This window comes from Pagrus major, chromosome 7 (assembly GCF_040436345.1).
Source record: "Pagrus major chromosome 7, Pma_NU_1.0".
NCBI lineage: Eukaryota > Metazoa > Chordata > Actinopteri > Spariformes > Sparidae > Pagrus > Pagrus major.
This window is the reverse complement of record NC_133221.1, coordinates 2,950,472-2,978,190: the sequence shown is the minus strand read 5'-3', so window position 1 is coordinate 2,978,190 and position 27,719 is coordinate 2,950,472. Positions and strand designations below refer to the sequence as shown.

The following is a 27,719-nucleotide window of genomic DNA, read 5'->3' as shown; positions in this document are numbered from 1 at the left end:
TCACTGTCTTGTCATTCGTCTCTGTGTGTAGTGCTGCTGCTACACCTTAATTTCCCAGCTTGGGATCAATAAATTATATCTATTCTATTCTATAAATAAAGATTGATTGATTGATAAAACATAACCAGAGCCAATAAAATCTGGTAAAAACAGGGGGAAAGTTAAAACAGAATAATCATTATTTAAAATAAACCTGTTAATTTAATAAGCCTCCGTGAATAAATCCATTATAATGACACGGACTTTATTGTGAAGTCGTTACCATGTAGCCCCGCCCACTACTGATGCTACGTCACCAGCCGTGTGTATAAAAGCCGGAGCGGACCGTTGGTTCGGGAGGAAGCAGCGTCGATCTCCGCTCGGACCTTGGAGGGTTACATTTACCCAAAACTTATTTTCAAATGGGCCCCGTCGCCTAGCGTTTACTCCCCCAGCCGCGCCGACTGAGTTGAATTGGGTGCTACCGAACATCAGCACGTCTGGGTCCGTGAAAGGTGAGTCTCTCCCCGGCTATAAAATGGTGGTGACACCGAGGGTTTTTCTGGTGGTCGGCTCGCTGCTTTACGGAGAGGGGAGGGGGGCGAGCTAACGATGCTAACTAGCTAGCCTGTGATGATAATGGCAGCTTTTGCTGTGTGGCTGTCTTTGTTTGGGGTTAAACGCAGAAGAAGACACGTTTCGTGTTTGGTGTTGGCTCGTTTTATTCGGGTTTTATTCATCCCCAGAATACAAGCGGTCATACTGACAGAGGTGTCGACAGCTGACAGTTCTGGTGTCGACAGCTGACAGTTCTGGTGTCAACTGGCTCTTCCTATAGATCTTGTTTTTGTCCTTGTTGGGGGCCAGAAAATGTCCTCGTTTACAGACAGAGCGGGTCCAGCTTTACAATCGGTTCCGTCCCCTCCTTCAAAGACCCCCTTTTGTCTCTGCTCGTGATCCCGTTAAACGACGCTTCTGTCCTCGTGTTCGCGATGAGAGAAGAACCGAGCCAAAATGTCGGTTTGGTGCAGAGACTCTAATGTAAACAAGACCCCTGCAAAACATGGGCTGACGTCATCACACTGAAGACGTGCTGAGCCAGATTTACACGATATAAATCTTTTATTTTAAAAACATAAATGATGTATCGTGGCTGTTTTTTATAATCTGTTTATGTGCATTTTAATGTACAGTCTTTATTTGTCTTGTTTTGTGCTCAAGGCGTCGAGTTGTTGTTGTTGTTGTTGTTTTTCTGTACCACATGTGGAGTCCAGCATGTTTTTCTCAGATTTTTTTAGTGTTTTTTTTTTTTTTTGCGTGGAAAGGATTAGTTGATTAATTGTAGTGTTATCCAAACATTAGCAAAATTATATTATGGCCAACTGCAATATTCAACTCTCAGGAGATGCAATTGTTTGTCAAAGGTGAGATGTGTCACAGCAGGGAAGATGCTTGTTTTGTCCACACCTCAGGAAAAATCACTGTATGGTTTTAAATATTTTTCAGTGAACTTGAAATGCAAAAACTACCAGTCCCACTAAAATTGTGACTCATATCGCAGTATCTGTTAAAACGAGAGCCTGACCGAGCCTGACATGGTCTGAAATGACACCATTGCACTGAAACTGTAAACTTCACTGGGAATGTAATGATTTTAAAAATAAGCTTTCAAATCAGAGCTTATCGGACAACCAATATGCCGATATCAATATATCTTTGATTGGCCAATGTCGACAATGGCAATTTTTTTTGCATATTGACACCTAGTTAATTGGTTATATACGAATCGGTAATGAATAGCAAGTTGTCGATTCATTAGTTGGAGCCACTGTTATAAAATCATCTTAAGTTCTGGCCTGGACCCATGTGTGGGCATTTGCCTGGAAAGGAATATTTTTTAAAGAAAATCTCCCTGAAGCTCCGGTGAGTCATGTGGCCCAGTCTGGTTTTGATGAAATTGTTTTTCCTTTTTCCAGGTTTCCATCAAGCACAGCTTACAGCGACCAACAACAGCAGAATGGCAGCTATTCCAGCAGGCGGTTCTCTCGTGGCGACCACTGACTACTACCGAAGTGAGTGTCTTGTTAATCAGGACTAAACTGACTCCCCTTTCCTGTCTGGTGACTCACTTTAACTCTGCTGTGGGATTTACAGTTTACTCCCACTAGATAAACAGTCAGTAAACTGGTTTAAGTTTAGCTGTGATGAGTCGTTTGTCCTTGACTTTCCCTAGAAGATGATTAGTATGTGTAGTCATCGTCTGTCCGAGTAAACATGACTAGTAGACAGTTCTCAGGGTGGAAGAACTTTGGTCTCAGGCTGAGTAATTTGTTTAACACTGATAGTTTTAGTAGCCAATACATTGATTGTATTTTATTTTAATCAAGATTAAAGTATTAGTTCTGAATATGACAATGTCTTTAATGTGTATTTTTCAGATTGTATATGTAGGATGGTCTCTCACCAGAAGTCAGAAGACATCAAATCTTCCACTTCAGGAATATCTCTCTCTGTTCTCAGTGTGAATGAATGTACTCTGTTCTGTTTAGTTCCCAGAGTGCTAAATAGACTTATAACCTGTCTCAGCAGATCAAATGAAAAGAGTCCATTAGAGCTTCAGAGTTGTGGTTGTATAATCAGAGGAAAATGGATTTCAAATATCTGCATCCCTGTGAACGCCTCATCACCCTCTTTCAATAGGAGTTATGCAAGAGAATTAAGTTCTGCCTCTGGTTTAAAGAATTAACCCTTCAGCAGGGCCCAAAATAAGCTCAAGCAACCTGCCTAATGCTGCTAGAAAATGCAACTTGCGGGTAGATTTGCCATCAACCCAAGCCAAAGAAAAACATGGCGATCAGTTAAGTGGCTCGTGACATTCAAACATTCACAAGCTTTGTGGCTGGTGGAGAAAAAAGTTTTGCACCCTGCTTCAGTGAGATCTGTGCAAAATGAAGCCGGACCTCTCTACCTGTTACTTTTCACCTTTTTTAAGTTTTGTGACTGTGATAAAACTGACCACTTCTTCAACTCTTCTTCAGGGCGCATCGGCTCTACGTCCAGCAGCAGCTCTTGTGGCAGTTCGGAGTACAGCGGAGAGGTCATCCCTCACCATCCAGGTGGGTGTTTGTTTCAGTGATGAAGGAAAAAAACTGAAGAAATCAGTCTTTATGCAAAGGAAGACTCCAAAATAAATATAATTAAATGTTTATCAGTGTTGAAAAGCTTCAGAAACAGAAATTAAATCATCATTGGAGGTTTAAACTCAATCCTTTAAACTTGTATTAATGATAACACCATTTATGCTTTCATAGCACAATATTCACAAGCTGAGTATAAAAGGCTGCTGTTGGTGTCTGTCCAACTGTTCATAAAAGGTTTAATAGTGTCAACACAATGCTGTGCTCCAAATCCCCTGAATCAAAGCTGCTGCCTGAGGATTTCTCAGTTTGTAGTTAAGACAGAGAATGACGCATGAAAGGCACTCTTCCTCAAAGACATTTCAATGACTGGAGTTTTCGACAGAACATCATGTTCTGCTTTAAAGAAGGAACAACCACAGGAAGTGTGTGTGTGTGTGTCTGTGGTGGTTCCAGATGTTTCTGTCTGTCAGGAGCAACCTCGATTTGGGGAAAAAAAATGTGGCTCATAAATAAAACAGCCTGATAATTTGCTAACCATTTTTTGACATAAACGCACTTGAAAACAGTAGACACTCAACTTTTTTTGTAAATGTATTTTTTGGCAGCAACATGTTCCAAACAAGTTGGGACAACAAAAGACTGGGAAAGTTGAATGACTGAGCTTTTCAAGGATGCCCCTTTCAAACCCAAAGATAAGAGGTTCAGCACTTTGCGAAACACATGATTGTATAAAGGATGTTACTACGTGGGCTCAGGAACACTTCAGTCAACACAGTTGTATATAAATGTTGCATTCTGCATCTATTGACGGTTGACACAGCATTTCAACTCTTTAGGAATCGGTGTTGTAACACTCACCCATATCCTGTGTGCAGTTTTTGCAATAATTTCGAAAGATTACATCATTGCTCAATCCAAGTCGTACCGCTGCTCATTGTACTCGTACATCTCAAATGAGGCTTCAGTTTCGGTAACCTCAGGATTGCTATGGTTCAGTCAGCTGTTGCCTCAGACCACACGGTTACTATGGTTGAGTCATCCTGTGACACACCTAGCGTGGCTTGCTCCTGGTCTGACTTGACTAAAAGTCATTTTCAGTCAATTGTTTTCACTTCCTGTTCGGGATTAGTGGATTTCTTCAACCCTCGTTCTCTTGTTAGGATTCAGAAAAAATCATCCCAGTGTTGGTGCACGTGCGTCGAGCTCCTGGTACACCAATATAACCCTCAGCACCAGTTAATATCAGCTGACTTCACCAGTAATCCTGGATCAGCGTCTCAGTGCAGCTCTGTGTGAAAACCATCTGGGCCGTCTTACATCTGTGTCTGTTTTAACCACCGGGTCAGGTCAGCTTTAATGGTCTCAGGGTTCTGAAATATTCACACTCACACCCCAGGTGCTGTACACCAAAGGGGGGCAAAGGAGCACATGCATTCGTAGACAGATCAGTGCAATACAGTTTATTTTTACAGTTGATTTTGTCAGTTTTATGAAATTCAATTCATTAAAAAATTACAATAAATACATTCATAAAATGTGTCATGAGGTATACATTTCTTCATGGCAGTAAAATCATAACTTTAGTGGTAAAATAATGTTGTTATTTACAGCCACAAATAACTGAAAAATCACAGGGAAAAGAACTTTCACACTATTGGACTGGATAGTACTAAACTAAACTTGTAGTGCTTAATTAGAGCATTTACATGTTTTTATAATAATAATAATAATAATAATAATAATTAATGAACTTAATTGTTATAGCACCTTTCTTAACAAAGTTACAAAGTGCTTAACAAGAATTAAAACCAGACAAGGCAGATGTAATAGGAAGAAAATAAAATAAAAACGTATATTAAACATTTCCAAAAGCTTGTAGAAAGAGAGAGGTTTTTAAGCGATGATTGGTTTATACTTCTGCAAATGAATAAATTAGTTTCATACAAAAATTGTTTTAATTCCGTAAAATGTGGGACACTAGATTACATTATAGTCCGTCAAACAGTTTTGGTAAAGGCCTGTGTCTGCGCAGACACATTTACATCCCCAACTGGCAGCACTTTTATAATTTGGTTGACCTAGAAGCTAATTATAGCACACAGCAGCTGTACAGTAAATATAACTGCCTGTAATGTAAATGCAGTTGTTGGAGGCATCACAGTAGGTTTGACCCAGATCCAAACACGTCTGAGCCGTGACACCGGAAACCTGAGTCATTTCTCTTTCAGGGTGTAGCTGTTAAAAGACACGCACACAAACACACATTTTAACATCACTCATCGCTCAGTCTGCTGTCTCACTTCAATAAAATTGCTGCCTGGTGCTTTTCCTCAGCTCGCAAAGTAGAGCAAAGTAGCTTTAATCTGATGTTGAAACTATCATCAGACTGGAGTGTTAAACTGTCAAATGGGTGTTTAAAACTGAGGTGAAACACTGTCCTCAGAGCACTGACTTCACAGAAACTGTTAGCTGTATAGATTAAACCCTTATGCTTCCATTATCTGCCTCCACAGGACTCCCCAAGCAGGACTCTGGCCATTGGTGGTCCAGTTTCTTCTTTGGGAAGCAGCCAGGGATGACCCCACTGACTGAGGAGGCACAGCAGAAGTAAGTATAAGTACGCACACACACACACACACACACACACTCTCTCACATTGCTGACTCATTCCCTAACTCAGCTGCTGTATCTGGGTTATTTTAATCCTGGGCATAATCCTAAACCGTGTCTTTAAATGCCAAGTTTCTTCTCTTTCAAACTTTCACCATAGTGCTTTTCACACTGCACGTAGCCCCAGGCTAAGATATGCAGTGTGAAATGTTCCACATATATCTTTCATCTTTTTCCAGCTCTGTTAAATAATCTACCGTTGGATATGGAGCTTTTATGTCTTCTTCTTTTACTTACATGGATGCATTAGCGTAACTGAATAGTGGACTCATAGATGGTGCACAGTCACCTGGATGAGCCAGAAAGTTGTTTCCGTGTTGTGGTGCCCACCAGAAGACTTCACACTGAGATGGCACTAGGCAAATAAAAAAGCGTTTTTCAGGCAGGGGGTCTCCTCAGGTGGTCTAACGGTAAAATGCCTTTGGGGCCACAGGGGCAAATTTTTTCATTGCAGTACCGCAAATGGCCACTGGCAAAAATTAGCAGAATGACTGAGTGTTGCACTGCGTCCAGCTCTGTTAATACATCCATGGTGTGCAGACAATGACATCTCTTCTGCTAGTTTGCTTCACTATGACTTGTCGCTGTGTACATTAATCAACCTGTATCTGTTTGACACACAGATGCACCTTTTCTCCAGTGTCAATAATGGATTTTCACAATCTTCCTTTCTCTCTCTGTCTCTCTCAGGGCGGGGGTCCCAGGTGCGGTGACCAACGGTCAGATCACCTGCGTTGCCAGGGAGATGGTGATGCAGCGGCAGGCGAGTGAGAGCAGCGACGCAGGAAGCCCCACCTCCTCCTGATCCTGCAGCCTCACTCTGATCCACACCGCGCCTCGGGAGGAGTCCAACCAATGACCAACGCTAGGTGACGGGAGGATGTCCCGTTTACAACCTTATTAGTTTTTTTATATTATTCATCGTAGGATAGGCTGCCTAACTCGTTTTTTGTTTTGGTAACCTTGTGTTTTTTATTTTATTGACAACCAAGAAAAAAAAAGAATTTAAAATAAACAAAAAAAAACAAACAACAAGACGATGATGCAACTGATAAGCTCCTATGTTTTTTTTAACATTTGTACTGTTCTATGTTTGTAATACTGTGGTGCATAGACACAGTGTGGTGCATATACATCCACATGCCTTTGTTAAACATGTTTTTCACTTTTGTCACCCTGTGATTGCAAATGCAATAAAGTAGACTCTTGCAGCCTAATGTTCTGTGTCGGTTCTCCTCTTTGATTTTACTCATGCACTATATGGAAAAACAAAAATGTGCCCTCAGCATACATAGACAGAAAAAGCATAATACAATGCAAGTTTAGCATGAATTCTGTAAAACACATGGCATTCTGTGTGCTGTTACTGGTCAAACTATTTATAATGTATTCATCTGCAGTGGTGAGTCCTGTTGGTTGAAATAGCCGTATAAGGACCAGTCAGTGAAAGTGTCTGTTTGCCAGGGAGTGGTTCACTGGTTTTGTACAGGGCTGTTCACCAACTGAGTAAACACTGAGGGAGCAGCACTTCATGTCCACTAACTGCTGCTGCTGGTCTGGAGTTGTGTAACACTTGGCTCAGAGTCAAAACACAGAAACGCATCTGGGAACTGAGCCCAACAGTCCCTATGGATAAGAAAGATTCCTACACAAATCTAGGTTAACTTCCCCTGCAGATGGCTTTGACTCCTGAAATGAAGTTTGAATCCAAGTTCTAATATTTCACGTTGGGACTAAATTTGCTTTCAATTACTAATTACTGAAAGAAATTTAACTACAGGGAAGCTACACAAATGAGAGGTTTAGTTTTGTTAAGTAAAGCTACTCATAAAAAGTAGTTATAAAACAAATGATTTAATTGATGTTGCACATACGAAAAGAAATTACAACTAAATATAGTACAATAAAGTCACGTGAAAATACCTCACCATTCAGGGAAAGTGCAAGTCAGTTTGGTTTTGTCCATCAGCAAACTTCTAAAACAGCATTGAACAACTTCACTAAACATTTGTTAATATAAAGCAATAATCAATACAAAGATAGACTGGGCCACATCTAATATATCTCAATAATGCATTGCTTGGGCATGCTTCCACAGTGGTCAGGATGAAACAAACATTTTCCTTTTATGGCCCAAGATTGCAGTTTCAGTTGTAATCCACACAAAAAATGGACAAAAAAAGTTATTTCACTACTTGACTCACTATGCAAATTTGAATTTAGTAGAACTTTGGGCAAGCCACTGTAAAATAAAACGACAAGTCTAATTACATTCAGCCTAATCACAACTTCCAAACAGATTTATACATACTGCACTTGGATGGTGGAGTAGCCAAAAGTCATTGCCAATTGAGTAAAAGTTAAAGCTTAACAACCATTCACACCTGGACTCACCTAGCCAACGACCCACAAGTGGCCCTAACGACTCTGTAAGTTTATTTCTCATCTTTTCGACTTTATTCACAAAATTGTGCATAATGAAAAAAAAGACTTCCTCCTCTCATATTTTTTTCGCAGCCCTTGGCCCTAATGCGCTTCCGTACCTGAGGGAGATTGCTGCATTCCCTTGCAAGTCGGAAGTCGGTATTTCCGAGTAGCATTCCCGGAAAAAACACTGGACGCTCGCTGCAAATGTGATTAAATGTAAAGTCAAGAAAAGCAACTACAGCAGCTGATTTAACAATTAAGGGCACTTAAAAAATTGAAAGTGAAAATGATAACTACAAACTTGATGACCGCTCCGTTGCACTTTTCCGTGTCGGGATCGTTTTTTCCGAGTGCAATGGAACGCATCATATTTGTGTTCGCGCATCTGCCGCTAATACTAATTAGGCTACCTCGGCTGCTAAAACTACCTTTAACCACCACCACAGCTCCGCTAGTGTTAGAAACAAGCTAGCATACAAACAGTCACACGATGTTACATCAGGATATCTTTATTTTTTTTAGTGGAATTCTGATGTTTGTGTCGTTTTTAGCTGTTGACATTTAGCTAGCTAGCTTTTCCCTGCAGACGCCATTGTAAACCGGAAGTCGGAGTTTGAGACCTGATCCAAGATGGTCCAGTTTACCTGAGGACCACTGCTTTACTTTTCAAGGTAGGACCTGTTTGTGCTGACAGTTTTATATGGGTGGATTTCTTGGCTTGTTCGGTTTTTCTTTGCCTGCTTCGTTATATGAATATAAGCTTTGATGGCGCTGGCTATTTCCTGGGTGTGGTTGATGTTTTGCTATGGGCTGAAGGGCTGAAGGGCTGCTACCTCTCATCTGTCTTCATAGTTTGCATTAATTGCACTAATTTTTTGTGGTGGGTCAGCCAGTTTTAGTTTAGTTAGTCATTTGGCATGACTCTTGTGATGATTACAGGTTGTTGATTTTGTTTGTTTAAAGGTGCACTATGCAACAAAACCATAGGACCTCTAGATTGGTAATGTCCTGTTTAGGGATGCAAATATTGAGTAATTTCTTTAGTCGATGGTCCGCTGCCTAAACAATCGATTAGTCATTAATAATATATGAAATATGTTCAACATTTTTCCTTTTAGAAAACTGATTTTACCACGGACATGATCTGTTTTTGATGTAAAATCAGAGTCGGCTACATTAGGAGCTAAAAGAACAGATAAAGTAAACATAAAGTTATTGAATTTTAAATGAAATGACTTCATTTTAATCGCAGAGCTCCCATCTGTCACTGTTCCACAACTAGCAACAAAAAATTACAAATTACTTGTATTTTAATTACATTCATTTTCTCATACCAGTGTTTTGTGTTTTACTTGGATACATTTGAAAAACAAGTATCTGCAATCTGCTATTGTAAGATACTCTTTGACGTATTTGTGCCCACCTCTTATTGTCGATTAAGACATTTTTAATCAGTTAAATTCTTAATGGCAATTAATCATTGATCATACAATTTCTGCACATATTTTTAAGCTCAAAGCCTTTAATTGTTTTGTTTTTTATCCTTATGTTTTGTATATATTTTGCTGTAGGTGTTGAGCTGCATACACTTGCCTTCACAGGTATAAATAAAGCTCAATTGAACCCATCTGTACAATAAATTAATTCTATTTCTGGTCATCAGCTGAGTTAGTTTCAGACCTTTTTAAATCCAACAAGCAGTGGTCACCACAGTGCTTCTGAGGCATGCGTACAGTTGGGATGATGACGATGCAGAAAGCAAACACCAACTAACTTTTTCAGCCTTTTGCGCAATTCCACAAACTCCTCTTTATCTTTTGACTCCTGCATGTTATCCCGACATGTGGAGAAAAATCTCCCTGCTGACTGTAGAGCAGCACAAATCCTGACGCCAGGATTTTCCCATTTGACTGTAAAATGGGTTTGTGTAAGCACCGCTGTCCCCTATTCAGCCCCTCTGTCTCTCTGTCTGTCTCTATGAAACAGAGGAAAGACAAACAATGGGCGACGCTGCTGTAAAGTGGCCCCTCTGCATGACGGTGCTGAAAGGTTGAAAAGAGGATTTGTTCTGTGGCTCATTTGAAGAGCCGAGCGGCCGGTCGTCGTCCCACGCTGCAGTTTTTCCAGGTCACTGGGTGCTCGGAGGGTCGTTGAAAAGTGGGAGTGAAGGAGGTGATTTATTTTCTCCTCTGTCAGGATCTCTGCCGCTCTTTGTCAGGCTCCCCTCCTTCCGTTTCTCAACATCTGTTCTTCTTTTGGCTAACTTGACATAGTGCTGGTTGAAAACAGTGTTGCAATAACATTAGGGCTAGCATGTGATGATAATTGCTACTATTGATTAATTCATTTTTTGATTAGTCTATAAAATGTGAAAAAAAGTAGCAGTCCAGTTTCGTCAGAGATTTAGTCTTCGAATTGTTTAAAAAAACATCCAATTCACCTATTTCAGGACTTCAGTTTAGGAACATCATCTGTTAACTGTAACCCAGAATATTTTCAATGTATGTTGGTACATAGATTAGCAGTTTTTCCCACGTCCTTGCTTAGCCTGATAACTCAAATCAATTTAGACAAAAATGCTCTCGGTTCCTGCTGTAAGCTGCATTTTAGTTCACACAGACTGAATACAAGCATAAATTCAGACAAAAAGTGGACCCTGCAGGACACCTGGAACCAGACTGAAGTTGATGCTATAATTGATAAACGAGAGTCGAGACAATACTGTTTATTGGCACAAAACAATAGTTGATTTTCAAGCTTTCCTCGTCATCTTTTCCCCTTTTTTCAATTTATAATTTCATATTTTTTTCAGAGATCATCAGAGATGAGCAGCCAGCTTCCCTCTTTGATACTAACAAACAACACCAACTAAAAGTCACATTTAAACAGTCTTTAAATCGGGACAGGGAATCATAGCATACTTTAATACATACATTATTCTCAGTACCTGTATTTTCAGCTTGAGACTGGAGCTAAAGTGACTCACTGCAAACATACTTAAAACATACATTTCTGAATTCTCACAGTAGTGGCCCAATAAAAGATCACTTTGTGAAGCTCTGTTTCAGGGATATTACATTTTGCCCCATTACAGAGCTGCAAGCAGCCTTAGATATTCAACATCAGGTCCGTTTTGCTGATGTTTAATTTTCAAGTGTCTTTCTACACGGAATTTGTCCACTTTGTCTTGGCTTGTCCATTTGACCCAGGCTGTAAAATCCTGAGCAGCCAGGAGGGCTGATAAGAGCAGGGAAGTCAAATGATCCAGATTTTTTAAAACTTCCTTTTAGTCTGTAAACCAAAGAGGTGCGCTTGTTTCCTTCTACTTGACGCGCCGGTCAGCAGGGCTGGTTGGTTTGGAGGTGGAGAAGTAAAGGAAAGAAGAAGAGCCCAGGATGATGTCGACCCATAATCCTTTGGTTCCAGTGCCACCTGAGAATCCAGGGAAGAGAGAGAAACAGAGTTTAATTTGAGTCAGGAAACAAATTAAAAAATATCTGTATTGTAGGAGGAACCACCTGGATAACCTGCAGGAGCTCAATAGGTCTTCACTGCCGATATGCCACCTTTTTTATCCAGCTTGTGAGGTTTTTTTTCTCTGCTTACTGTCCAAGTAAATCAGCATTTAATGTAGATCTGCCACTAACAATATCTTTGATTGTCGATTAGTACGTCAAGTACCTTTTGGATTGATAGATTAGTTGTTTGTAGTGCTGTGCGATAGAGCTGTGCGATATTACGATATGTATCGTAGTGCGATATAAAAATGTCTACCGTAGGATATAACCCTCTGTTGTTTATATCGTAATTTTAACGTGTAGGCTACTTGTTTAGCACTGTTGCTACACTAACGTTAACGTACACTACGGTTGTGATTTAATACGCCGTGTAAAGCACAACTCAACGTCGGAATGACTGTTGGATATCCAAATTTTGAGTTCAAAACAAGTTCATTGTATGAAGGCGCTGTAACTGCAGCAACGCTACTGCTTTGTGGTAGCATTTTTACGTCACCCGCAAGGACTCGTTTACGGCACCGGTCGCCCGGGAGTAAACAGAAAGCAGCATTTTTCTTAGGAGAGCTCAGAGATTACTTTTACTTTTTAACTTTTGGGATTAAAAAGTGGATTTATCTTCACTCCTGTTTATCAACCTGACTGCAGCAGTGATCTGCGGAGGTGTCTCCATTGTCGGGTGTTTCTGTTCTGTAATGTTGCCTGCTGACTGGAGCTGGAGGGGAAATGTACTTTACTTCTGAGTGCTGAGTTTAGTCAGATGTTGACCCTCGGGTGTGTGACGTTGCTTGCTATTTTACAGCTAATGTACAGTAAAGTAATCTGGCTGTTTGGGACGAAAAAACACAAATGATCCTGCAGTCAAACTCTTCGATGGTGGTGAACACACCATTAAACGACCACCAATGGTAGATCAGATAGATTGATGAAAATCTATCTGATGGGACGTAAGTCATGTTCTTCAACTTCCTTCCTAACACTCTCCTGGAAGTTATAGCGACAGGTGACATAATGAAATGCATCGTTACCTTGAGTAAACTTCTGAATACCTCTGGTTCAAACATTGTTGGGATACAAATTTGGGATAATGTAAGTACTTAACTCAATAAGATATAAAGCAAATTCCAGTTGTTTTTAGAGATTTTGATGCAGAATTCATGCTTCTATCTTTTAAACTGATCAATCAATACTTGGCGATTCATTTAAATAGTTGTCAGCTACTCGATCAATCGATTAATTGTTGCGGCTGTAATTTTATATGTTTGGAGAAGTATCATGTCAGATTATAATGTTTTACAGTGGCTGAGACTGTTTCCACAAGCTGAGCATCTGTTTTCCACTTACACTGCAGTTTTACTGGCTCACTGGACACACTGAGTCAAGATGGAGAAGACAAAGTCTGATCCTTCCCTCCCAGTCTGCAAATACCAGTCACACATTCTAGTTCTTCCTCTCTGTTCTGCTTTCCGGTCCCTTGTTTCTTTCTTTTCAATGTTTTTTAGTGTGTCTAAATAAATAACCACTTTGTCGTCATCCTCAGCTGACAAAAATGCAACAAATGCACTTTTTTCTCCAGTTTGACGATCATTCGCAAAAACTACAGCGTGCTGCTATTTCAGGAAAGTCTTTTTTTAAAAAGGAAACTTTCTATTTGTGGCCCCCGTTTAAAAGATTTATGTCTTTAGTGGGGAAAGAATGGGCTCGGGCTGAGAGCCACAGACAGCGTAGGGACATCTGAAACTACTAACAGACAAACTAACAGTGTTGGTTCTGCTTTTTCACAGTTTGTTCACAAAAGGAAAAATACAGAACAACTACGGCCTTGTTGTTTAAATCCAGACTATTCCAAATGCATAATTTAACCCAGTTGGACTTAATCTGGTTTTAAAAGGGCCAATTTTGTTCTGCTCTAGGTTTAATTCTGCATGTGTGTGAGCTGCATATACTGTTTGTGTATACTGGCCTACCTACTGAGCGTACAGAGATGTCTTTGTAAACTATAAATAGCGTGTGTGCTTGTATACATCTACCTTCTTGTAGGCCTACTCACCTATTTACACACCGGGGCCACAACAGCTCTTAGAAAAGTGAAAGAAATTCCCCCGAAGAGGCCAGACCAACACTTTTCAAAGTAATATGAAATCATTATGTATGTTTTCGTCTAAATGCTCCTAAAATTTCCTAAAAGAAAATGTGTATCGCTGCACGTTTCCATCATTTCATCTTTGCTTCCTGCTTGTTATGTTGCTGTGTGTTGCAGCAAGGTATGAGGAAGCCTTCTCTACAGACATTTGGTCCGGGCCTGTTTTTCATTCGTGCTTCCAACTTTATACCAAAAGGTTGGAGAAGGAAGGCCCGGACGATGCCCCAATGCGAAAACCTCGGTCCGTAAAGGTTTTCCCAGTTTGGTGTGAAAGGATTTGACTGGCCTGCACCGAGCTCAGACCTCAAACTCACCCCACATCTTTAGGAGCCGGAGCTGATCACCAAACATCAGTGGCGGTGGGAGTGTAAAGCCTTTCTTAAAAGTGTACTGTGTATGGTATAGGTTTACCAGGAGGTGCTGCCATGGAGACACAGAGGGTGAGCTGCTTCTGTTTGTGTCTGACGGAGTCGTTGTGACGGCTGAACACAGGCTTCATCTGCTCCGGACCGGAGGGCAGGTCTGAGAGAGAGACACACATGTGTACTGTACAGTGCTACTATATACTGTAATGTGACTGAGAGCACATTTTCACTGTGACAATAGCTAGAACGAAAGAAAAATATGCAGTAAAGAGATATATAATTAGTAGTAGTAGTAGTAGGAGCTTCTTGTAAGTCAGTCAATCAAACGTCTTCAGTCAATCAAACGTCTTCCTGTTTTGAGTTTCTGTCACTGCTGATGCTGACCTCCCCAGTTCTTCTTTCATTATTCATGTATGCAGAGAATATTTGTCTTCCATGTTTCTGCAAACCACGGATATGATGACATATTTCCTTATGTTATGGGCTGAGATCCAGTTTTTGTAAAGTGGTATAGACCTCCAAGCACTAGAAACCTTCAGTCTAGCCATGATTTGATGCTGAGACAGCCCCTTTTTGCCCAGAATAACAATTTGACTTCTGACACTTTCACTTACTGTCCGAATCCTCAAACTTTCAGATTATTTCCTGGTTTACATGACACTATTATACATTTTCAGTGCGTTCTCAGACCCCACTGTTTATGACCTCGATCATTTCTATTGGCCTTGATCTCACTTGTTGTGTTTGTCACCGACATTTTAGCCAACACGATGCCAGATTAATAGCAGTGTTTCCCCGACCACTGTAAGACTTGGGCACAGCGAAGTGACAAAGGTATCTAACAGAGGCAGGATATTTTACAGTGTGACAATAAACTTTGTCTAAAATCACATCAGCTCACTTAAAAGGGAACTTGACTAGGAATTTAATAATTATGAATTACCTCAAGCATCTTTTTCTGCATAATGACATTTAATATTTATCACAATTATCTCTGGGACAACGTATAGTCCAACAAAAAGCAGTTATCGTGACAGGCCTGTTTGATGATATGAATGTAGTTTCATTCGCAACTAAACTGCCAACAACTTGGGCAAAAGTTGTTCTTATCCTACTTAAACATCAGTGTAATAATTAATCATCATTATAACCATTAACCAACTGATGGTGATCCTGGTCACGTTGTTGTTTTTCTTTCAAGGCGAGTTTCCACCTGCTCTAAAATGTTCTGGGCACTGATTCAAACTCGCTGGAGCGTGTCAGCACGTTTATCGTGGTGTGGGAATGTTTGTCTCGAGTTAGAAATTATTGAAGTTCTTCATAAGAACAAGTGTGCAGGAAGTTTGAGCCACGTGCACATGGCAGCACGTCACAAAGCCAGACTTTATTCGCTGTGTAAGTGCTGATTCAGTGTTTGTATCTATGTATGTATGCGTGTGTGTGAGTGGTAGCATGTGTGACTGCTGACTGTATATATGGGAGTATTTGCTGTATTTGTTAGCGTTAGTGGGAACAAGTGAGTTTCGTTTCCTTTTTCACTTATGTATTTAGTGCAGATGTGTTCAAGGAGCAGTTTCAAATCACACAAATGTTCTGTTTTTATCTGCTGAAGTTTTGAGATATCCATCTGAGCTTTCTGCCTCCACTTGCAGACAATTAAGGCAAATTATTTATTCATAGCTGCAACAAACAACCATTTTTGTCATAGATAAGTCTGACGATTATTATTTTCTATTTTCCAACAATGCATTTAATCTATAAAAGGTCAGAAAATAGTTTTTTTTTAAATGCCAACAATGCCTATTGTGTACAAGTACAATAACAAAGTATTTGTACTTTGTTACTTCCCACCACTGAACCAACAGTCCACAGCAAAGACTCTTCATGTACTGTCATAAATTATGAAGAAAAGCAGCAAATCCTCACATTTAAGAAGCTTGAACCAGCAAATAACATCAAACTATCAAAATAGTTTGTAATTAATTTTCTCTCAACCGAATAATGATTAATAAACTAACTGTTGCAGCTTTATTTCACCCATCTTTTAGCCCCCATCTTAAGTTGATAAGCTCCAAGCTAACAGAGCTTTTACACAGGCACAATCCTGGCACATTGCAAATTGGGCTAACCCTGACTTTAACCTGGGTCTGAGTTTGTAGGGTTATCTCCTGAAAATGGATTAAACACAGGGCTAAAAGATGCCAGACTTTCTATTCTGTGCAGATTCAGATTCATTCTACTTTCTGTCAAATCAGACTTATTGGTCGTACAGTAGAAACAGTGTCTCAATCAGGTGACATCCCGGTTCAGTGAAGACAGGCAGGATGTTATTTTCCTTGTCAGCACAGTCGCTGTTTTCCTAAAAACACATGTGATTTCATGAACAGTCATGAAGGAAACACGTGCCCAAGTTCATGCGTGCCCACATGAACTTTGTGTCAGTTCAAATATTTGTCTTCCCTTTTGGCAAACACGTTAAAGTCAGGATGTAAAAATAAAGTTCAGTGTACGTGTGGTCTTACTTCTGTAGAAGCGGTTGCGGGCGAGCAGACAGGCGGGAGAGTTGACGCTTGTCATGGCGTGTCGGATGTGCGAGGTCACTGACCTACAGGGTCAACATCCTAGAGAGAGAGAGAGAGAGAGAGACACAAAAGGAGAGAGAGAGAGAGAGATTTCATGACTCAGGTCAGATGTCACTCGGGTCAGAACTTGGCATCCTTTTTTAAATCTCGAGACTCGAATACAAGAATTGTAATTATTTCAATATTTTTTATCTTGTTCTTAGATTCCGAATCTTATTTGTTGTTATTGTAAAGCACTGTATAAATAATTGAAACTGAAGTTGAGCTGGACATCGATCTACGCTGTTGTAGAAACAAATACAACAGGAGCGCTTTTCCCATTACCAGTTACAAGCCTCCTAAATATCTGATAATTCAGCTTTAATTTTGAACGAGCCGTACATCAAAGGAAACAAATCACTTGTTTATTGAGTGTTATTAAAGCCGATGGCACACCAATTAAACAGTCTCCAGCAAACAGACAAACACAGACGTTTGTTTGTTTGGTGTGCCACGGCTGTCGGTGTTTGTTTTAGGATGTTTGGTCAGATTCAACATGTTCAATCTTTGTTTGTCCAAGTTTGGTGATCAGTTTGCCAGGCTTTCAAACAGACAGTTACCCAAACAGGAGGCCTATAGTATGTGTATCCATAACAACAGAGATCGCACATGACCAGTATGGAGAGCCGAAGTCACGGCTCTTCCGGTTTGCCCCATGGGACGTAATTTTGGAAAAACTTTGTACGGTAGTAAATAGAGACAAATAATTTCTAAATCCCGTTTGACTGGTGCCATAAACTACACACATGATGTTTGTCAATTTAAAAGATAATTTTATCTCCAAGATTTCCCGAAGCGGCAATTGCAGGTGTATTTTTGGGCCTCACTGCTTCACCGGAGATCCAGTGTCGCCTGTGTGACGTCAGCTTTGCCACGCCTCCATAGCAACGCCATGTGAAAGCGGAAAAGGGAATGATGTCTTCTGAGACGGTAATTATAACAGTTACTGTTTACTGAATAAAAAATGTTTTCTAACATTAGGCTAACTTATTCCGGTCATTATGATGCGTACCACCTTCTCTCTCTGGCTGTGAACACTTCACTAACTGTGCGCCGCTTGTGATATTTTCCCGGGAAAGTCGCCACAGACATCCAGTGTGCATCTTTGGTATTACAGCAAATGCAAGAGCTCAATCATCATTGTGATACCTCATTGGGCGATGGATAGTGACTTAACAGACATTTATTTACATGAAAATCTTCAAGAATATTACTTTAAAGTCACAGTTTTTGTCATAAGACTGTGAAAATACGTAAAATTATAAGAACTACACAGCCAACAGTCTCGTTAGCGACGCCGTCTCGTTGAACAGTCACCAAAACCTGAACAACAGAAGATCCAGACCAGACCAGACGGAGGATAGAGCTCCATCTAAACTAAAAACTGCACCAACAGAAAATCAAACGAACAATGTTAGAGAGAGGGTGACGTGGTGGAAAGAAGGACAGGAAGAGGGAAAGGTAAATCCTGAGCTGGATGTCCAAATAGATAAAAGGCAAACAGAGTCAATGATTACTCCAGTGAACGCAGAGACCGTTCAACCTGAACACTGATGCTGCTATTTTTAGACGCACTCTGTTAGTGTGTGTGTGTGTGTGTGTGTGTGTGTGTGTGTGTGTGTGTGTGTGTGTGTGTGTGTGTGTGTGTGTGTGTGTGTGTCACTGCCTTTTGTCTCCCTGTTGCATTTTCACTTCCACTTCAATTTGATGTCTTTTATTTGATCTTGTGACTGAATATTTGTTGCATTACAATCATGCACGCTCTCCCGTTCACCATCACTGTATGAAATAACATGGTTCCCAGGCCATCACTGTATGAAATAACATGGTTCATTCGTTCCTTCCATATTCAATTGAAAATCGGAAAATGAAAAGGTGATAAATTTGTTATCTCGTTTTTGGTCTGATACCATGAAACAAATACCGGTTTGTTTTTCTTAGTTTTCATTTTTAGGGTGCATCTCAGTAAGTATCACTTTGGAAAATCTATTTATGATGTGTTTTGGGAGATTATTTGATGCTACATCTGATTCTTTGGTAGTACAAACAACTGATCTTAGTTGCTTTAAGATTTAGAGATTTGAAACCCACAGGAAGGTTCTTGAAAAGCTGCAAGAAAACACGACTTTAGATCACCAAGATATCAGCATGTAGTAATCAAGATGAGCAGCCCAAAACTCAGATTGACTACAGCGTGTCTCTTATTTGGTTGATGAGTCTAGAATAAGAGCATGTAGGAGTTGGGATCTGTGATTGTTTCTTTAGATCATTTGGAGTTCCCTCTGTGCTCCTGCAATATGCAGGATATCTTTTACCATCAATAACCTGAATCTCTGCTAACAAAACTATCATAATTGTCAGTCATAACGTCTTCATCAATTCAGATTTAGGTACGTTGGTGATAAACTGTCAAAATAGGATTAAAGTTACGTGTCCTGAAGTCAAGGTCAACAGCCCACATGCTGTGTGCATGCTGGTGTTTATTTAAGGCCTGTCCTGTCCTGGTTCAGTCGGGGGTATCAGTGCAGCCCTGTTGGCTTTAGATAAAAAATCCTTTTTCTGGTAGCAGAATCTCTAAAAAATATTTGCTTTAGTGTTGAAATGTGAGACAGCGGAGCGGCTGGGGAAGCACGCAGTCATTTATTTTTAGAGATAAGATCCGTTTGTGGTTCAGGGATCATGGCTCTGTTTCAAAAGTCTTGCTGCTCCAGTTTGATGTTTTTCTGTTGACCTCAGTCTAATAATGCATCAGCTGCATTCTTAAAAGGAACACGTTGATCACAATTTTAATCCATCATCCATCTGCACTGGCAATTTTGTCTTGTGTTATGTAGGAGTATCGAGTTTTGATATTTTCCTGGCACCGACCACGTTGCCTCTTTACTGTTGAGTATCAAAAATGTTTTCGGCATTTTACATTTTTGCAAACCACAGAAATTACATACCTATCGCACATATAACACTGATGTTGTTACAATCTGCGTCATATTACGTTAACATTACATCCATATAAACTAACTTGGATGCTGGCAGTTGGAGGGGGATGGTGGTGACGCTGCAGCTGCACGAGATGGCTGCCAAGCCAGAGACCACTGTTGGGGACATTTTTTCAACTGTAAGCGTGAAACCACCGCATGTTTTACCAAGATGTCAGGACATCTCCAGCCGTGTTTGTGGCAACAAAACCAGGTATATTTAGCCAAAACATGATCGTTCCAGCCCAGTCGCCAGGATATAATGAGAGCAGTTAACGTTTCTACAAACCACAGATACGTCGAAGGTTGACATTTGTACCAAATGTGGCATATCAGGTTCAGATGATATGCTTATTAGACATCTTTCACGAGGGGAGGTGGAGGGGACAGAGCGTTATTACAGCCAACAAAGCTGCCAAATGGCCGACGGCTGTTTGAGTCACACCACTGAATATTTGGGGACACCTGGGGACATTTCTAGCCAATTAAGTTGTATCAACACCGGCTATTTTTAACTGGAAGTGGGACCGTCTCCATCCGCGATCAAGATGACCAAAACAGGTATTTAAAGCCAAACCATGATTTTGTCTAGAGCCTGATAAGCAGTTTCGGGGCCGATGACAAAATTTAGCAGTAAAAAATGTCGTTAGTGATGTATTGGCTGATATACACACAAATGTGGTTATCAACGAGAATATGTAATGAAGGTGAGATATTTTACAGTTTAACAAATCTAAAATTACATCAGTGAACTGAAACTGTCAACTTGACTCAATGTAATAATTATATATCTCCCCAAGCATCGATTTCTGCAGTGTTCTTTAAAACCAAAAACCTTTCATATCGGCCGATATTGACAACATATACGCCGATACCAATCTGTCTGTGGCCAACACTTGTAAAGCTGCAACATAAAGAAGCCTTCAGTTTTAACTTCTCTGTGGTTTTGCAGTAACGTACTTGGCATTTACAGCAACATTTACTCTGGCGATTGGGTTGATGTTTTTGCACCTAAATCTAAACAGACAACATTGTCACAACATTAAATTGAAAAATGAACCTAAAGAAAACTAAAGCATCAACATAAAGTAAAGTTTCACCATATCGGTGGTGACCTGGTTGAAATTAAAACGGCAACAAAGCTCAGAAACAACATGCACATAAATACCAACGTGCAAACTCTACATGTATTGTACAAATACGGTGTTTGTTCAAAGAAATGCAGTGTGCAAATAATATCTTAATGTGATAGTAAAGACAGTCATACCTGGTAAGACCGTGCAGCTGTGTGGACGTTGGTCTGTTCAGCATTAAGTAAATATGCGCAGTGTATTTAGAAAGTCTTGTTTTAAGTTGGATTTTGCTGTGACACACTTAAAATTGGTTATACTGTTGGTTACGTAAATCCGTTTGGTCACGCTGGGATGATAATGGCATGAGTGTGCTGGAGAGATAAGTATTTCTGAGTCTGTGTAGTATTTCATATGTAGGTGACCCCTCGCTTCACCCTGAGGCTGAGTGAATTCTCACCAAGAACCAACTGCTGTGGTGTGTACAGTCCATATCTACCACTGCAGCACCACCCACAGTACTGGTCTTTAAGTAGGACGTGACCTAAAGTGCGGTCTGTCATCAATGCGTTGCTCTACTTCAGCACATCGGATATTAAGTGTAACAAGGACTGTGATGTTAAAGACATGTTACATTTTAATTCTGTCTCCCTGTGTTTTAATAATTAGCCAAAAATACATAAAAACCATCTCACTTCTATCTTCCCGTAAAACGCTGAATATTTTGGGGACTCCATCTGCTAAATACCCAAAGGTTTAAAGGTAGCACACACACCGATCTCCAGGACAAAGTTGATTAATCTCATTTTCGCCAATTTGTACTGGCCAGGTCAACCGACATGCTAACATTTCGATGTTCTGATGAAGTCCACTGAAACGTTGCTGGTTGACCTTGTAGAGGGGCCACTTCAGCATTCAAGTGCTGCAAGAAAGCACCATATTTCTGAAAATTGTGTTTTTATTTCCATTATTATAAGAGTTTGAATACATTTCTATATGATAAGTTTTTACAGTAAGTGTAAATCTTTTTTCCCCTACTCTTAAATAACTTTGCACTGAACTAACAAATGAAATACATTTGTACTTTGTTTCCTGCCCGACATCTGGAGTTGGGATTAGCCTCCCTCAGCTGTAAGAATCGGAGGAATACGTGCAGTATGAATCAAAATGAGTCCTACTCTGTTCACCCAAGATGTAAACGACATCGAACTACTGTAAAGTAGAAATTCATTCAGTCCATTGTGCTGGAGTCGAGCCAAAACAAGGTCCGAAGCTTTGTGATCTGAAAAAGTAGATTTCTTTGATGGAAGACAAAAAAATACAGAAATGTGAATTGGTAAAAGTGCAGCGTAATGACGTCTCCAGTGACTCTGCATTGAACCAGTTCTCCCGTGTCTGTCTTTGATTTCATGCTGCTGTGTTTTGTAAGGGTAATCTAAACACTGCTTATGTAAGCCTGGTCTGTCAGTGAGATGTAGGACAAAGGTCGCAGCCACCCACTGTTGTTTCCTCCTCCTCCTCCTATAGACTCAGCTTCTCCTTTTACTTCCCTCAATCCCTCAATCATGTGGCTGCAAGACTCTATCTTACATCTGTCTCACGTACACACATGCAGAGCTTTATGATGATCTGTGATTTTACTTCAAATATAGAAAGGAAAGGAAAAATAATTTGTTTTTAAATAATTTTTCTTTATACAACTGTTGCAGCCGTCAGTTGATCTGAATGAAAACATGAGCTGAACAGGAGGGAGGGACAAGAGGAAGGAAAGAAACACAACAACAAAGAACAGCAAGGCAGGAGGAAAAGAAAGAAAGGCTCAAGAGAGGAAATCAACAGATGGAAATGATAGAATATGTAAAAAGAGATGCAAACGAGGAAGGAAGGAAGAAAAGATCAAACAGAAAAAAGTAAATATGACAAAATAAAACTGGAAATAAAAGGAGGAAAGCAAGAAAGAAGAAGGTAACATGGAAGAGGAAGGAGAAGGAAACATGGAAGACAGGAAGGAAGAAGAAGGAAACAAGGAAGGAAGGAAGGGCTCAAGAGAGGAAGTAAACAGGGATGGAAAGAAGGGAATATAGAAAGACTACAACAAGGAAGGAAGAAAGGGCTTGGGAAGGAAGGGATTAAGTCACATTGAAGAAAATTTATTAGGAAACACAGTGGAGGAGGAAACATGAATTGAAGGAAGCAAGAAAGAAGAAAATACACAACATGCATAAAAGGTAGTAAAAAAGAGAAGGAAGGAAGGAGGAAATGTGGAAGACAGTAAAGAAAGAAGAAATAAGTTACATGGAAGGAGGGAAGGAAACAGACGAAAGGGGGGAACATGAATTGAAGGAAATATGCAGAGGGGAGGAAGGAAACTTTTTAAATGCAGAAAAGGATACATGGGAGCTAATAAGGAAGACGATACATGGAAGGAAGGAAGAAGCAAACACGTAAGCGAGAAAGGAAAGAAATGTGGAAGAACGATGGAAACATGAAGGAAAGTAGGAAACATGAAAGGAAGAACGACGGACAGGTCTGTCAAATCACACGTGCACGCACCTTTAAACTGACTTGACAACTGGTTCACTGATGATAAACAGACCTGATCTGTTCTCATGCACGCACCCACCTTTAATCAGCTCGTCAGACACTTGAAATCTTTTCCCTCACTGTAATAAACCAGACACAGACTGGAGCTCTGCAGGATCCTGAAGATTTCAGACAGAAACGTGCAGGAAATGAACCAACATCTGCAGGTTCCCCTCTGAGGGGGATGACGCTGCAGGTCTCATACGCAGCGTAGGAGTGGCTAGGAGTCGGGTAGCATCCAAGTCAAAAGGTCAGCAGCCGTTTTTATCTCGTGGCTCACGGCGACATATTTTAGCTCCGTTGTGACCTACATTTGAAGTAACTGGAGGGTCTCCCTCCATGAACATGACAGTGCAGAGAGCCTAATGTCTTTAACATGAAGTCAGATGAATCCTTATTCTGTCATTCCTTCACTGCTGTTCGCAGAGATCACCCTCTGAGTCAAACAGTGAAGGCAGGACTGTGATATCAGTCTTTTGAGTTTCTGTAGTCAGCGGTCTTGTTTTATGTCCTAACCCTTCGTGGACTTTATCCAAATCTGAAGTCGACTCAGCTGTTAGTTTCAGGCTTTATGGAGGTTATCAAAAGTTTATTATTCACGACCTCAAGGACGTCCTACACACCTGTGCCACCTACATGAGCGTGGTGGTGGTGAATGTTTCAGGTGTTGTACAGCACTTCTATTTACCTGCAAAGTCCTTTTTAAAGCTTTAATTTCAAGTCTTTTTACCTATATTACCAGTGTGTTCGTGCCTTTGTTCATACTCTGTGATGTCAACATGGTAATATATGAGATACACATCGTTATAATGATGTGTATGTATCGTCTTAGATTTTGGATGTTGTTATATTGTGATATGTCATATGTATTGCCCTTTTCCTGTTTTTAAAGGCTGTATCACAGTAAAGTGATGTCTTTTTCTGAACTTACCAGACTCTCTACTTGTTCTTATACTTGTCTTTACCAATGTAGTCATTATATCCACATTACTGATGATTATCTGCCATACAGATATAGAGGTATTTGGTCAAAATGTCGATATATATCATGTATCGCAATATTATTTTAAGAACAACAAATGAGTGAAACAACTTTGGAGCTGTTGAAAGCTCCGAAGTTGTTACTTTTACTTTTGTTGGTTTTCTCTTGTTTCCTCTTGTTTCCTGTCTGAATTGTGGATTTTTCTGACGACTTATTTTTTCTGTGGTTTAACCTTGGACCAGTCAATGAGTTTAAAAGTGAGGAAACACTCAGTTGAGCACAATTTTATCCATAATTTCAAACATTATCCGAAAAAATATTGGGTATTCCATCTTGGACACAACAGCTAACCGCATTGTTCAATTAGTAACATAAAATGTACACAAACTTCACTGTGACATCTTAATATTATGCAAAAATTGTTCGCTGTGACCTCGCTGTGATGTGGTTATTCTAGTTTTCCATCGAGGGTTTAAACATTTAACTGACTGTCTGCACATTTCTAATCTAGCCAGACTAAACAAGACCATAATATCCAACCAAAAACTCAACCACCACCACTCTGACAGTTTGTAGGCTGCATGTTTAGTTTGGGCGGTTTTGTCCTTGTTACATAAAAATCCCACCTTGTGCAGCTGTAAATGTTTGTTCCTGTAGACTTTGCCCTTCAACCTGTGAAACAAGTCTCCTTGTTTATCCTGACTAATGACTGGGATGCCAAGGAGATTTGCCTCATCAGCAGACTGCAGAGCGATGAGGTCTTAGAAGGCCGAGAGTTTACAAAATCAAGCCGTAAATCCACTGACCTCGGACTCACTCGCCGCCTTCTGCTGGATTACATCGAGCAGTATCTGTACACAAACTCGTGAAGGCTTTAACATGCTTCACTGCATGTGAGCTGTGCAGCTTCGACCCTGCAGAGTTAACTGAGCAAGTAAGCGTGCTCTGCCTGAGCATTTACAATGTTGGAAATAATGTACAAAACCAAAAACAGAAAAATGGCTCCCGGAAGTCCCAAAATCCCAAACTGATTTGAGAAGACTTTATTTACACCCTCAGTGTGCAAATCGAATAAAGGAGTAAATAATGTCTTTTCAAATCAAAACTCCAATGTAAAATCAGTGCTGCTTTATGGCGCCAAGACCTTGAAAATAACAAAGACCACAATCAATAAAGTGCAAACTTTTATCAACAACTGCTGACTGCTGGACAGACAAGATCAGCAAGAATGATCTGTAGGCGAGGACACAACAACTACCAGCAGCAGACAGAACTGGAAGAAGAAGATGGAGATGAATCAGGCTCACATTACTGAAACCAGTGTCAAACACCAGACAAGCTTTGACATGGAGCCCCTCAAAGGAAAAGGAAGAGGCCGGAGAACGCCTGATGACGGGATCTCCAGGCAGACATCAAGAGACTGATAGATAGAAAAGAAAGCTCTGGAGGTCCCATGTCAACGGCCTATATCTTTACTTTCTCCTCCTCACATTTTCAAAACAGGCTCGTTACTTTAGTTTGATGCATTTGAGGGGAATTATGGATTATTTTTATTTGGCGTCATCGCACGCCGCCTTCCAAACATCACAAGACTGATTTCAACCTATCAGAGCACATCACGCACGGCAGACGCAGCGAGACGAAACAAAGACGTAAGAAGATGTAAACAGACAGAGAGGGAGGCTGGAATGGGGAGAAAAGGCGTGTTAGTGTCTCGTATCTGCAGAGAGTTTCTTATTTCTCACTTTGTTGCTGCTCGGGACGCTTTACCAACCCAACATGTGGCTATTTGACGTCCTGGGAATGAGACTCAACCATCAACTATCTTTGTGGTGCTATTACTTTTACTGGAGTAAAGAAGTTGAATCAGTACTTGTACTTTCACCAGAGTCTTATCTGAACTTCTACTGGAGGAGAGATTATGTGGACTTTTGGCACCTCTGTTTACGACTTGTGTGATTGATAGTCTTGTTATCTCCCCCGCTGGACTTAAGATGGCGAGTACAATGTTATCGTACTTCTAAGAACGGTGTCGACAACACAGGTTGTAAAAGAAGGGAAAAAAACCTAGAAACTTTCTGAGAAGGGCTGACATTTACAACCTGTCTGATCATCTGACTGCTCGTGCTTAACTTGAAGAGAATATCATGTGAACTTCACCGGCCCTTGAACAAGTCAGGACACGATAGAGAGGATACAGGGTGGAGAATCGCCACTATTATGGTATTGTGACTAACAGTGGATGCAGTGCAGGCTAACTGCTGCACTGGAGCTGGTTGAGCTGCACTCGGGCCAAGTCACAACCTGAAAGTCCGAAGGCCAAAGTGTCAAAGTGTAATCATGATGCCTTCACATTATCATTACATTAATTAAATCTGTCACATTTTCAGAGCTACAATGTTTGCTCAACCACAACTTTAAAAAGTTAAATGCAGTGGTAAAGGTTATTATTATTAGGAGTCTAATTTTAGGAGCAAGAAATACGACACGCAAATAACAGCTGTTTACAAATGAAAGTCTGTTGTGTACTTCGAGAGAGTGGCCTCACTAGAAGTTTGTAGGGAATCTGGTCCAAACAATGCCTCTGAAATAATTTTTGATTTCATATTTTTGTGCAAGTGATTGACTCAAGTCTGAGACTCTACTCTTCATATTTTGTCGACTGAAATGGATCACGTGAGTTTCCAGAAAAAGAAACAAAACTAAATGTCACCTTTTTGTTTAATTTTAACAACACAAACGTCCCGTTCACTGCCAGTCCTTTTCACAAAAAATATAAAATATACAGATATAGGAAGGACACTTTCATATTTTTGCTGCAGTTTAAAACTGAAAAGCTTAAAGTCTTACCTTTTGCTCAGTATTTGCTTGTGATGTCAGATCCACTGATTTGAGAATTTCACGTCACTAAAGATGCAGAATCCAGATACATGCAGAGAAATCTTGTCTAAAGCTGAAAGGAGAAACACTTGTTGATTAGACAGAAGCGTGTCTACTCTCCACTGCAGACACACGACAGACACTCACACACCTCCTGAAGCTTTTATTAGTCGAGGAAGCAAACCTCCTATCTCTTCTCTCCCCTCCACCCCTCCCTCATCCTTCCCCATAAATAAGGAACACTGTGGCTTTACAGGAGAAGCAAGCACTCCTGACAACATTTCAATTATCCTGGAAAAATAAGTTATATTCTAGATTTGCAAGAATGTCTTTTGCTTTGCATGTATGAAACAGTGTCCTTGTTCTGAT

The 27,719-nt window shown here is 40.3% G+C and overlaps 1 protein-coding gene and 1 long non-coding RNA gene across 4 annotated transcripts; one reads left to right on the top strand and one right to left on the bottom strand.

The window, feature by feature from the left end:
- The first annotated feature begins 343 nt into the window (after positions 1 to 343).
- ppdpfb (pancreatic progenitor cell differentiation and proliferation factor b) lies at positions 344 to 7,006 on the top strand. The gene is made up of 5 exons (XM_073470927.1): positions 344 to 494; positions 1,956 to 2,051; positions 3,018 to 3,095; positions 5,633 to 5,726; positions 6,480 to 7,006. Exons 2-5 carry the CDS (start codon positions 1,997 to 1,999, stop codon positions 6,592 to 6,594), a joined length of 342 nt encoding a protein of 113 aa, XP_073327028.1. The 5' UTR covers positions 344 to 494; positions 1,956 to 1,996; the 3' UTR covers positions 6,595 to 7,006.
- Positions 7,007 to 10,926: 3,920 nt separating this feature from the next.
- On the bottom strand, positions 10,927 to 27,489 carry LOC140999260 (uncharacterized). Of its 3 annotated transcripts, none has more exons than XR_012179487.1 (4): positions 27,321 to 27,489; positions 16,762 to 16,860; positions 14,286 to 14,396; positions 10,927 to 11,648 (listed from the first exon to the last, which is right to left on the bottom strand). It is a non-coding gene; the product is annotated as an uncharacterized lncRNA (long non-coding RNA). The 3 variants fall into 3 exon arrangements; XR_012179488.1 differs by lacking the exon at positions 27,321 to 27,489 and adding an exon at positions 23,529 to 23,629; XR_012179489.1 differs by lacking the exon at positions 27,321 to 27,489 and adding an exon at positions 21,103 to 21,394.
- Between the last annotated feature and the right edge of the window lie 230 nt (positions 27,490 to 27,719).